Genomic DNA, 13,908 nt, shown 5'->3' on the forward strand with positions numbered 1-13,908 from the left:
ATGAGGTTTGGTCATCATGAAACCTAGAGGCCTCTCCTTGGAGCGCTGAATAAGTACATCTGCTGTGGTTTATTTCAGATGGTTAGCTCTTTTCCTGTCTCTGAAAGCCTCCTACAGGCTCCATCAGCTACGTTCCTGGGGAGAGCCACAAGGAGAGAGCCAGCAGAGTCCTCCATATCTGAGGAATAAGGATTTCCTCCTTGGGGTTGATTTCCCCCTCTCTTTTCCCAACCTTTCCAGCTGCACTTTGTTACAGGTAAGCCACAGTTGTAACAGCTCTTCAATTTAGCTTCCTTTGGCTGGGGTTGAGGGAGGGAGAAGGCAATCAAATAAAGTTCTGTGTGGGTGCAGGCCCATCTGTTGTACATAGAGCCACTAATCAGCTTGGTCCATTGGTATGACAGGATGACTTAGAATACTGATATTACTACAAAAGCAACTCAGAATTAATAGTGGATAGAGCACTGGACCTGGAGTCAGGAAGACCTGAATTTAGATCCCTGCCTCAGATACTTCCTAGGATGTAGAACCATGAACAAGTCATTTAACTTCTTTCTGCCTCGACTTCCTCAGTGGTAAAATGGGGATTGTGAGTACCAAATGAGATAATACTTGTAAAACACTTTGTATACCTTAAAGTGGGATAAAAATATTATTGTTGTTTCCTTATTTTCATTGTAGGTAAAAAGTTCAGGCTGCATGTGGTCAGCCTTCTGGGCCTATGTTGCCTGTTCCCTCTCATTTCAAAAGTGACTCGATTTTTTTCAGGATATTATTTTTTCACTTCCGTCATTCTGTCTTACTCCCAAAATTGCATGTTTTCTTCAGATAAAATCTTTTATGAGGGTTTGAAAAAGATTGTGAAAACATTTTCAACTTATTCTGGTAGCTTTTCATGCTTTGTCCATATTTTGCTCACTTTTTTCCTCCCACTCTGTTAGTGTCAGGTGATTTTTGTTTTCATTTTCTGTTACTACAAAAGGAAGCATTAAACCCTTTTATTTAAATGGACAGGTGAAGAGGGAAATTGGTGCCCTTGTAAAATAATCATCTTTTCCCCTTGTTCCTTTATGTGCCTTTGAGAGGAAAGACTTTATTCTAGTTACACAAAGCCAATAACTAGATAGACCCAAAGTGTGGAAAACCAGAAGAGAAGGTAGTGAAGGGTCTGGTCTCACTGAATAGGACAGCTAGAATTATCTGATGAAAATTACTTGATGTCCAGATGTATATTCATCTTTTTTTTAATGTTACAATGTACTTTATTATCAATTCTCTCCTTTTGGGGGCTCTTTAGAAGCTCTCAGCAGAAACAGGGGGAAAGCCTCGGCTTAAGGCATATATTCATCTTATAGCAGTGTTATGTTAAGACACCATTTGTAGTTGTTTTGTTTTAAGTGATATAATATGAGTCCTATTGTTCTTGAATCAGTACATATAGTTTTATTAAAAACTTATTATAGGGGGGGCAGCTGGGTGGCTCAGTGACTTGAGTCAGGCCTAGAGACGGGAGGTCCTAGGTTCAAATCTGGCCTCAGACATTTCCCAGCTGTGTGACCCTGGGCAAGTCACTTGACCCCCATTGCCCACCCTTACCACTCTTCTGCCTTGGAGCCAATACACAGTATTGATTCCAAGACGGAAGGTAAGGGTTTTAAAAAAAAAAAAAAAACTTATTATAGGGGCAGCTGGGTAGCTCAATGGATTGAGAGCCAGGCCTAGAGACAGAAGGTCCTAGGTTCAAATCCGGCCTCAGACACTTCCCAGCTGTGTGACCCTGGGCAAGTCACTTGACCCCCATTGCCTACCCTTACCAATTTCCACCTATAAGTCAATACACAGAAGTTAAGGGTTTAAAAAATTAAAAAAATAAAAAATAAATAAAAAAAAAAACTTACTATATATCAATATCTTATAGTAGCTACCATGGAGGGTACAAAAAAGTATTCCATACAAATTCCTGCCCTGTCTATAGTATGTATAACCTTGTTTGGGAGATGTGACAGATATATGTGAAATGATAAACTACAATTCAATGCTTTACGTGATATTACAGCCAATGGTTTAAGAGATAGCTGTGTGTGATGCTTTGTGTAAATTTGACCAGTGCTCTGCCATCTTTTTTTGTTATTTTTCACAATAAACAAAAAACTTAGTCAAATAAGATATCACCCCTATTTTATGAGGGAAAAACCTGTCTCAAAGAATTAAAGTGAGTTAATCCAGGGAAGTAGGTGGTTCATTGGATAGTGAGGTAGGCCTGGAGTACCTGACTTTCAAATATGACCTCAGATACTTCCTAGCTATTAATTATTGTTACTAATATTTATTTTTGTAAACCCTTATCTTTTGGCATAGAATCAATCAGTTCCAAGGCAGAAGAGGGAATCAGTTAGGATTAAATGACTTGCCTAGAGTTGCATAGCCAAGAAAATACCTGAGGCCAGATTTGAATGGACATTCTGTCTCCAGGCCTGGCTCTCTGTCCTCTGAGCCACCTAGCTACCCCACTTAGTATCAATTCTAAGACATAAGGTATGGGTTTAAAAAAAAAATCAAATAAAATTAGTTAAGCAAGATAATGAATAGAAGGGCTCAAAGATAAAAACTCATAACTTGTGTGTTGATAAGTCTTCTGAATCATTGTTGAATGAATGACTAAATGTTTGAATATTTGCTATTCATTGGTTGTCAGTAATTTTTAGTATTTTGAAACAAATGGAAGAAATAGTGTTCTGGTTAAGAAGATGCTAAGTGGGTGTAGCTAGGTGATTCAGTGAGTTGAGATCCAGGCTTAGAGGAGGGAGATCCTGTGTTCAAATCTAGCCCCAAACACTTCCTAGCTGTGTGACCCTGGGCAAGTGTAAGGGGGAAAAAGGGGTTTGGGGTTGAATATATTAAAGATTGGTCGCCAGAGGATTGAACAATTGTCAATCCTCAATTAAGAATAATCTCAAGTCAAAATTGACTTTCATGGAAGTTTATTTACAATTAAGAAGAGAGAGAGAAAGTAAGAAAATTAGAGAGAATAAGATAGGATAAGTGATCTTTGAGTTATTTGCTTCGGCCCCTGGCTCAAACCAGGCAGATTTAACTAGTCCTTAATTGGAAAAGGTCAAGCCTTGAGCTGAGATCCGGAAAAGGCGTATGAAGCAAAGCTTCAGTCACAGAGTCTCTTTGAAAGGAAAGTTCCTTAAGGGAAGTTCAGGAAGATTCAGTCTTTGCACTCACCATGTGGAACAGTCTTGGTCACCAACCAGCAGACCTCCCTCAAGTCCCCTTCACAAAACCAGAAGCCCTTGACTCACTCAACTCTCTTTTTAAAGGGGCCACTTATGCAGCATTTCCTGTGCCTCCCTCCTAGTTTGTGTGTCCAATCACAACAGAAGCTTCTCTTAAGACTGCCTAGGGGGCAGTCAGTTGATTCTGATTCGTTACTCATTCTAACAAATGTGGGTTATGGACTTCCCCCACTTGTGAATCAAATGGTGGTGTTTATATCTTTGGTGATTAAATCTAAGCCAGGGCTAGGTAGATTTAATCTCATTATCACACAAGTCATTTTAACCCCATTGCCTAGCCCTTAATGCTCTTCTATCTTGGAACCACTAAACAGTTTTGATTCTAAATGGAAGGTAAGAGTGGGGCAGCTGGGTGGCTCAGTGGATTGAGAGCCAAGGCTAGAGACAGGAGGTCCTAGGTTCAAATCTGGCCTCAGACACTTCCTAGTTGTGTGACCCCAGGCAAGTCACTTAACCCCCGTTGCCTAGCCCTTACCACTCTTCTGCCTTGGACCCAATACATAGTATTGACTCCAAGACAGAAGGTAAGAGTTTAAAAAATAAAATAATAAAATGGAAAGTAAGGAGGTGGAGCCAAGATGTCAGCTTAGTAGCTGCTGACAATCCTTCAAAACCAATCTTTTTAAAAGCACCTTTTGACAGGAGTAAAAAAACCAACAGCAAGACAGAGTGAGGGGCCTCTCCAACTGAACACAACTTGAAAGGTAGGCAGACAGAGTTGATTTTCATGGGATAAGGCGGAACTAGAAGCAAAACTGCACACAGGAGTACTTGCTGACAACTTCCCCATCTGCTGTGCCAGGTTCCTCAACTGGGCAAAGGAATCCCGGGACCTAGGTTATACTAACAAAAGAGCACCTCAGACCCACCCCTTGAAGTCCCAGGCCCTGGCACCATCCCACAGTGAGGCCTTGAAGTCCATAGCACTGGGCCCTTTCAAGCTTGCACTGCTGTGGTGAAGACTAAGTTCCAGGGCAAAATAGCTCACAGTGTCTAACCCTGCAAGCCAGCAGAAAAAGGAGACAATTATCAGCTTTCAGAATTCCCAGTTCACAGGCAAAAAAAGACTGGGAAAATTAATAGCAGAAGAAACACCCCCTTGAGAATTACTACGAGAACAAAGAGCAAAGCACAGAACCAATAGGTGATTCCAAGATCCAAGCAACCACATGCAAAACTTCAAAGAAAAATGGGAATTGGTCTCAACCTCTGGAATAACTCAAAAAGAAATTAAAAAATCAAGAAAGGTCAAAGAAAAATGGGGAAAAGAAATTAAATGCAAAAAGAAAATATCTTAAAAAGCAAGTCAACTGGAAAAAAAGGCAAAAAAAATATGATGAAGAAGAGTGCTATGAAAAGTAGAATGGACCAAATGGAAAAGGTGGCTCAAAAGGTCATGGAAGAAATTCATACTTTAAAAATTAAAATTGGGTAAATTAAAACTAATGACTTCATAAGACATAAAAAAAATAATGAAACAAAAGAATGGGAGGGGATATGAAATATCTTATTGAAAAAAAAACTGACCTGGAAAATAGATCTGGGAGAGACAATTTAAGAATTTTTGGACTTCCTGAAAGTCACAACCAAAAAAAACTCCAAAACCTAGACATCATATTATCCAAGAAAACTGCCTTGATATTCTGAAAAAAGAGGGAAAAATAAAAATTGAAAGAGTCTACAGATCATCTGTAATAAATCCCCAAATGACAACTCCCACGAAAGTTATGTACAAGTTCAAGAGCTTACAGGTCAAGGAGAAAATACTGCAAACAGCCAAAAAGAAACAATTAAAATATAATGGATACCCAGTCAGGATTACATAGTGTCTGGTAACTTCAACATTGAAGGACCAGAAGGCTTAGAATATGATATTTCAGAAGGCAAGAGAACTGGGTTTACAGCCAAGAATCACCTACCCTTCGAAACTGACTATATTCTTTTAGGAGAGAGTATAGTCATTTAATAAAATAGAAGATTTCCAAGCTTTTCTAAAGAAAAGACCAGACTTAAACAAAATTTGATGCCCAAATACAAAACTGAAGATAAGCATAGAAAGGTAAATGAGAAAAGAGAAAAAAATTAAGGGCTTCAGTAAGGTCAAATTGTTTATTCTTATATGGAAAGATGGTATCTGTAACTCTTAAAAATTGGCATCATTATCATAGTAGTTAAAATAAATATACATAAAGGGTATGGTAGGAAGCTATTTAGGATGATGTGTAAAAAAAGTGGTTTGAAAAAGGATTGTTCTAAGAGAAATGGTTAGAGAGAAGTAAAATTGGATAAATTATATCACATAAAGAGGAGCTGGGGGAAAGGTGGGAAATGCTATGACAGTGGATTGGAAGATGAGGGTGGTGATGGGTAATACTAAAACCTTTCTCTCATTGGAATTGGGATTCATTGGGGCATAAAATTCTATCTTACTCCATAGAGAAGTAGGAGGGGAATAAGAATGGTGGTGGTTGGAAAGGAAGTAATATAAGGGAAGGAAAGGGGGGAAATGACTAAAAGGAAAACACTGGTGTGGAGAGTAAGAGTGAAAGGAGAAAGGGAAGGATTAAAAGAGGAAAACAAGATGGAGGGGAATACACAGATGGTAATCATAACTGTGTATGTAAATGGTATGAACTTACCCGTAAAGTGGAAGTAGATAGCAATGTGGATTAAAAACCAGAATCCTATCATATATTGTTTATAAGATGGAAGGTAAAGGTGAAAGAAAGGGAAATGGAGGTTGGGAGGGAGGAGGGAGCAGGATAAAGGGAGGGAGGGAGGTGGGAGGGTATGTTTTATTCCCCAACATGCATTTTGTGGTGCAAGTATGTGTTTCTTACATGTATTTCTTAAGTTTTAGAATCTAGACTTTTTCATTGTCCCATCCTGAAATTCTTTTCCTCTTCATCTCTGCTAGGATCCTGATTTTCCTGGCCTCTTTCTGGATTCAGCTCAGATCCTGCCTTCTATAAGAGGCCTTTCCAGGCCTAGTTTCCCTCTTCCACCAATAGATGATCTTAAATTTACATTGTCTGGATCTTTTATAAAATGGCTTATTCTCAGGGGTAGCTAGGTGGCTCAGTGGATACAAAACCAGGCCTGGAAATGGGAGGTTGTGGGTTCAAATGTAACCTCGAATACTTCCTAGCTATGTGACCCTGAATAAGTCATTTAAGCCCCATTGCCCTAGCCCTTTTTGCTCTTCTGCTTTGGAATCAATGCACCCTATTGATTCTAAGACAAAAGTTAAGGATTTAAAACCCTTGGGGTATTAAAATGTACATATGTGGTACACAAGCCTCCTGCATGACAATTTCATTGTATGCCTTTCCTTGTCTAGATTAGGCCTTCTTTGATCCTAAAAATCCTGCTATTGCTTGAGGGAAGCTAAACTGAGAAATCTCAGGCCTATTTTCCAACATTTACTTGGCAGTATTACATGGTAAGATCTGTGTTATATATTTAGGGATATCAAAGGGAACCCCAGAGTAACCATTTTCTAGTTGACCTATTTCAATGTGAACACTCTAATAAAATGGCATGCAAGTTAATAAAGCTAAGGTCAGCGTTTTTGGTTGAATGTGTAAATGGGTGAGTAAAGGAGGTATTTGGAAAAGTTTTTGAATATTTAATGCTCCATTTAGTCCTCTTTGGAGAGAGAGGTTCAATATGTGCTTCTTTTTGCCATGGTAATTCAATGGTGAAACGTTCTCTCTTGGATAGGATGTTGAAATAAAGATAAGTATTGTCACTAAGAAGCCAATTAATCTGATGCATTTTGGACCATAGTGCTTATCCCCAATTTCCTCTTTTCCCCAAATTTATCCCACCATGCTCATTTCTAGTTATTTTGCCACTTCTTATAAATCAATAAAGCATGATAACATTTTCTTCATATATTTAAAAAAGTCATCATATGGGCAAGATTAAGTACATACTAAATATAGATAGACATTTTCAGCTAAGTAAATGTAGAATTTTGATTTTTTGTGGTAGTGGTAAAACTTAACTGAATTCCACTAAAACTGATTCCTCTTTAGGTCTCAATATAGCAATTGTACACTTTCTTCTTCTTGAAGTTTATAGATATTTAGCTTTTGAGTCTCAGCTGCTTCTTTTTCTCGTGTAGCCTTTGACTTATGAAAAGGTCTTTACCTTTCCTATTTCCTAAATTTTCTTGAACCCAAAGGTTTTTCTCATTCTTTTACTGTACTTCTTTTTATTTTTTTTTTTAAACCCTTGTACTTTGGTGTATTGTCTCATTGGTGGAAGATTGGTAAGGGTGGGCAATGGGGGTCAAGTGACTTGCCCAGGGTCACACAGCTGGGAAGTGGCTGAGACCGGGTTTGAACCTAGGACCTCCCGTCTCTAGGCCTGACTCTCACTCACTGAGCTACCCAGCTACCCCTTTTACTGTACTTCTAATTATTCATTGCCCTTTTTGGAGTCATGTACGTTCTCCAGAAAGTCTTCCTTGATTAATCTATCTTAAAACTGATGATACTTTTACTCTGTTAGTTAATCTGTATGCCTTCAATTTCCACTATTTTAAAAGTGCATTTGTTTTGTATGTTGCCTTATAAAGAAATATTTATGTGTGATGTTTTCTCCCCCCCCCTCCCCCCCTGTTTTCCCCAGTCTCCAAAATTAGATAGGAAAATTTTTCTTCTAAACTCTTGACTTGTATCTCCTAGAGCTATGTTGGCAAACCCATGGCACACCTGCCAAAGGAGACAGCTCCCTTGCCCCTCTCCATGGGTGCCTGAGGACATTTCTCACATCATTTGTTCCTCTGTTCAGCAGCTCAGTGGGAGGGCATCATCCCTTCCCTGTCTGGAGTACATGGGGTGGGACTCACATGCTGTGTGAGGGTTGAGGTTTGGGCATTTGGTCTCTAAAAGGTTCTCCATCTCTCCTAAAGATAATGAAGGTTCTAAGTAAATATTCTAGACCTTTATTAAATACAAGACATTTTTTGAAGGATGCTGTTCTTTGAATTTATTTATTTATGGAATTTAATAACTCTTAACCTTCTGTCTTAGAATCTTAGTACTAAATATGGTTCTCAGTAAGATCTAAGTAATTAAGGTAAAATTATTTGCCCAGGGTCACACAACTGAGGTCAGATTTCACCTCAGGACCTCTTGTCTCTAAGCCTGGTTCTCTAGCCACAGAGCCACCTTTTGGCCCTTGTTCTCTGTACTTTTTAAATGAGGTGGTAATCTGAAGAACTCTTATGACTTCCATTTTGTCTCATAGTTTCACCAGTATTGCTTGTTATCTTTGAATCTATTTAGTAGTCTCTGTGGTTGGGAACAGTAATGCAGTATGGAATGTAAAGTTGGCCTCAAGCACATTCTGGGCTGGTGTGTTTTTGAGTGGAAATTACTCCCATTATTGCTGGGAAATGTTGGTGGGCCTACTGAGTATGCTGATATATGATTCATAAATAACTTCTCAAAGAATAAATTGAATCCTCTTTCTGCTCTATACATTTGTTTGTTTATGGATTTGTTAATACTTGTGACCTCTGACCATATTCCTTTTGTGACTGGAAAGTTCTGTGTCCTCAAGTATTTGTTATGCCCTTATTTTATCTTGAGTTAATACTTTGAGAAATTTTCATTCATTATTTATGCTCAATACTATTAATACTGGACCTTAAAAAATATATAGTTAAACTTGCAGCCAATTTCAGGGGGTTTTGATAGCCTAGTAGTGCATTCCCTGTTATGGGCACAAATGTTTGAACTTAGCAATGTAAGGTTAGTGACAGACATTTATTTAACTGGATGAGAATCTGCTGGTGTAATACTGTTCTAATTAAATTATGCATAAAATTAATTGTACATAAGATTAATGATGAAAAATAAAAATTTATTTAGCTGGAGCTCCAAATACCATTTACTTCCCATTTTTCCTTCTTCAGTTTTCCTCCCATTTGTTTGGACTTATTCTGACCTTAGTTCAGTGGTTATTTAAAATGTTCCTTGATTTATTTGGCCTTCTAGTTACAAGTTGTTGCCATTGTTTAGTCATTTTTCAGGATGTATCCAACTCTTCATGACTCCTTGGGGTTTTCTTGGCAAAGATATAGGAGTGATTTGCCATTCATTTTATAGATGAGGAAATTAAAGTCAACAGGGTTAAGTGACTTGTTACTTGTACATGTCAGAGGCTAGATTTGAACTCAAGAAGTGGAGTCTTCTTGACTCCAGGCCTGTCCCTCCATCCACTGTGCCATTTAGTTGCAAATTCCAGCCTTCATAGTGATTCCTTCCCTGCATTGCCATCATCACCAATAAACATTTATTGAGTGAATATCATATATGTGTAACACTGTACTAAATGCTCTATAGTACACAAGTTTTTCAAAGAAAAATATCAATAGTGTTTCAAAATTCAGATTGTGGTTCATAGGATTATAAATAGATCTTGAGAGATATGAAAGAAGAGGTCTTAAGAGATTGTCTGGTCCAGTCCCTTTGTTTTACAGATGAAATCACTGATGCTCAGAGTGAGAAAGTGATTCTCTTGCCCAAGGTTGTATAACTACTAGGTAAAAGACCAGTATTTGAACCTAGGGTCCTTCATTGTTATGAATCATTTAATCCAAACATTAAACTCTCTTCTACTAAGCCAAATGATCTTTATCCTTTATAAAATACTTAACGTAGTACCTGGCACATTTCTTTCCTTCCTCTTTCATTCTATCCCATAGTTGATTGAAATTCTGAATGAATATATAACTAAGTTGTTAGGATCTAAAGATTATTTATGTTTCAATTCAAACCAGATTGTAAGGGATGAGGTGAATGACAGGACAGAAAGTGGAAGCATGTCAAATGATCATCAGAAAAGCTCAGACTTAGAGTAAGGAGTTCTGATATGTATTTTGAAGAATAATTGCTTTAATGAGTAAGAAAAAAAGTAAAAGACCCAGGTGAATGAAAAAACTAAAGTGCCTCCCCGAGTTATTACTTCGGATCACATATGACTCCAGGCCCCACTTTCACCCTCTAATGGGGGCATCCTTTTAGTAGATAGCAAGATAATTTTATACTAGCAACAGAGAATTCAGGGATTCCATTACCCATTCATTATTATTTACCTACCTTCTTTACATATTGAGAGTATAGAGAAGAGCATAATGTTAATTAAAGGATGGTTTATAGACCTTATAAAAATGCATTAAAAGTTGGAGTTTTAACCATTAAATTGGAAGACAGTATAATGATTAGACTATATAGATACATGAATAAATATTAAATAAGGAGGTTACTCACCAGCTGTTACTAGTCCCCATAGAAGACAAAATAGGTTCAACATGTTACAAGGTTTGGTTTAAAATAAGGAATCTTAGGCAATTAATATAATTAAAGAATGGAATTTAGCTATTTCAAAGTAGATTCCTTACAGATGACAAAATTCTCCAACTACTTCTCTTCATTGTTAGGATTATCTTGATTTCATTTAGTCCCAAAATATTTCGAAGTTTTTTCAGAGATATCCGTCTCCCTTATAATCATCACAGGAAAACTGAAATGGCTTAAAAAATGCCTTTTTCTCACTGGTAGGGGATAATCCTTTGAGTTAGTCCATCAGTGCTTGAGCCTGAATAGCCACTATAAGTGGACATTGAGTTGAGCACAGTTTTGAATAGGCTAAAATAAAATAAAATAAATAGGCTGCCTGTTTCCAATTAGATCTCTGACACAAAGCCCCATGCTTTTAAACTGGTGTGTTCCTCAGTGGTGCTTTATAGGTAACAACTGTCTTGTGGACCGTCCACTGGAGGGTCCAAGTATGTTCCATCTACTCTATTTTATCTATTCCCTTTCTATTATTAATTCCTCCTCCCCCTCAAAAAATAAAAAAACCCTACATTTATCTTATCCTATATTAATGCTATCCTTTCTATACTTTGCTAAGGCAGGCTAGGAAAGTTGGTAAGAGAAGGGAAAGGAATCCAAGGTTCCAATACATATTTCCAACATGTGAAACAATTTTGCAACAATCAGTGGACTTTTCCTAATGAATATAATATCAAAGTTTTGCAACATAGCAATTCCCATTCTTAACAATTTTTAGCTAGTTTTATGTCTAAGCTTATTAAACAATATCCTTTACTTATTTCTACTTAGCTACTTGCTTTATTTTTAATGCAATAACAATAAAATCAATGCTCTTCTTTTATGTTTAACTATTACTTTACCTATGTTTTACCTATTTATGTCTTACATACAATACTGTTTTATAACTAGGACAAGGGTTAGTAGATTAGTATTGCTACTATCTTTTAAACTATTCTTAACCCTATATTCTTATTCTCACTCTAATTCTTACTTGAATTTTGAATATTCCCTATCTCTGTCCCTAATGTCAATTTTCCTAATTATTTTTACTACTATTAGTATGTTTAGTAGTTATATGGTTTGGAAGTATTTACAGCCTATTCTAAGGTTTCCATCTATAATACAGTTATTCACAAGATTTTTAAACTATGTACACCCTTTTTGCAATCTGCATTCCAGTGTTAACCAGATATGAAGCTGTGTTGTAGATTACCATACTTACCTTTTCTTCATTTCCTGTTGTCTAGCTTCTCAAGTTGCCTGTAGGTTCTCTTCCTTGATGAGATTTATGTAATGTGGATGCAATTTTCCTATTGTGTGATGTTAATGTGTTTTTGTGCATCACCGCACTAGTCTTACAACTCTGGTTCATTTTCCTTCTCCTTGCAAAGATCCTGATCTTTCCCATTGTCTTTCAAAGTCCTCTTTCCTTGCATCTTTTTCTTGCTGATTTTCTGGTTCCCTATTCTTTTCCCCTTCTCTGTGTCTCCATCACATGTTGTCAGTTGTCCACCCATTTGCCAGCTGAAATGGTTTTTGGTTCCAATACCAGAACAATGTGGATTGTGATGTTTTGTCAGTGGTGTTTATCATTTGGTTGTGTGTGTATGTTATAAATATATTCTGAGTTCATTGATCATTTTCTGCTTGATTTGGATGTTCTTGATCATATTTCTCTTAATGGTTTTATGCATCTTCTTAGATTTCTATTTATTCATTATGGGTTTGTTCTAACTGCTTTGGGTGTTTTGCAAATGCTTATCTTTGCATGCATGCACATATGTATGAATTCTCTGTATCTTGGCTTTACCCTTGGCAGATGATGGTTTCTGTGTTCCTTGTATACACTTCTCCTGAAACCTTTTGCTTTGCTGTAACTTGGGCTTGTGGATTCAATATCCTTGTGCCTATAGGTTTCTTTGGAGGTATAATGTTCTTCATCATTGGAACTTAACATCCTGATGTTGCTTAGATCCCACCCATCTGCTGTGCCTTTCCTGCTACAGGCTACTCTACACTTTGTTGGTATTCTCTCTATCATGCACTATGTAATTGTAAGTGCATATGTTCCCCAGATCATACGACTCTTTTTTCTTTTTCTTTTTGCTGACTTTCTTTTTATAGACTTCATTCCTACCTGAAGTTATGCCATTCAGACTCTAGGTGTGAGAGTTGCTGAATTGTTACTATCTCTTCTTCTTGTTGCAAATTTAGCCTAGTTTCTTTTGGATATGGATTTTCTATTCTTCTTTATCATAACTAGTGTCATATTGGTAACTTAACCATGACTGTCTTTCTGCAATGTCTATGTCTGGTATCATGATTGCTGGTACATTTGCTTCTTGATATAGTGTTTTCATTTCCTCTACATGATCAGAACTCATGTCATCAGAGTTTGTGTGAATAGGGTATGTTCATGATGGTTTGGTATGAACTATAAATGCTAAAATTGATTCATTGTCCATGTTAAATCATTTTCTGGTAGCATGCTATTCATGTATGGTTCATTGCTTTCTGTTGCTTGATTGACTTGGCTCATGGGTGCAGCTGCTTATGTAATTTTCCTTTCCTTCTCTTGTGGTATGTCAATGACTTTGCTAACTTTTGGAGATGGTTTTAAGACGCTGCTTGTAATATGTGAGTCAATTAGTGCAGGATAAATATCATTTTCAACTCATAATTGTCACGTGTGGTTCTTCATTTTCATTATCTTGGTGGACTGGTACCAGTGGATTGATGTTGACCATGGTATCATGGTCCTTCCCTTGTGCTATATCCACCCCAGTTTGTTTCCCCTTTGAGATTCACTTCTTCTTGATCTTTCTCATTCATGATTGATTGCTTTGTTGAGTGGCTGCTATGTTCAGGTTTTTGCATTAGCAGGCTTGAATATAGATACAGTTTGTTTTGTATTTCTGTTTTTCTTTTCATTCTCCCCTGCTTCTGCATAATTTTGCTCATTTGCTTGCTTTTGAAAGTCCTTTAATCTAGTTGGTCTTTCTGCATGCATTTCTATGTGTTTGGAAATTGCAAGAATTGGTACTTTTGGTACAGAGTTTTCCTTGGGAACTGTTGCAGGGATACATTCTTTTCAGTTTGGGTTCTTTGATACTTCATTGCCTTTTGAATTAACAAGATGGACTTGAGTTAAGCTTTGTTTCAGATACTTTTTTCTATAGTAAGCAACAAAGGTTTTGTATTGATCTTGTTTCCTTCTGTTGCCAAATCAGGTTTCACGTATCTCTTATGTT

General features: G+C 37.2%; 1 protein-coding gene across 1 annotated transcript in view; it reads left to right on the forward strand.

The window, feature by feature from the left end:
- INO80 (INO80 complex ATPase subunit) overlaps positions 1-13,908 on the forward strand; it is a 106,295-nt gene that overhangs the window by 40,186 nt on the left and 52,201 nt on the right. Inside the window, exon 23 of the mRNA XM_044665120.1 lies at positions 79-256. Coding sequence (XP_044521055.1) covers positions 79-256 — 178 coding nt within the window. The remainder of the gene's footprint in view (positions 1-78; positions 257-13,908) is intronic.

The sequence above is a fragment of the Gracilinanus agilis genome, chromosome 2 (assembly GCF_016433145.1).
Source record: "Gracilinanus agilis isolate LMUSP501 chromosome 2, AgileGrace, whole genome shotgun sequence".
NCBI classification, from domain to species: domain Eukaryota; kingdom Metazoa; phylum Chordata; class Mammalia; order Didelphimorphia; family Didelphidae; genus Gracilinanus; species Gracilinanus agilis.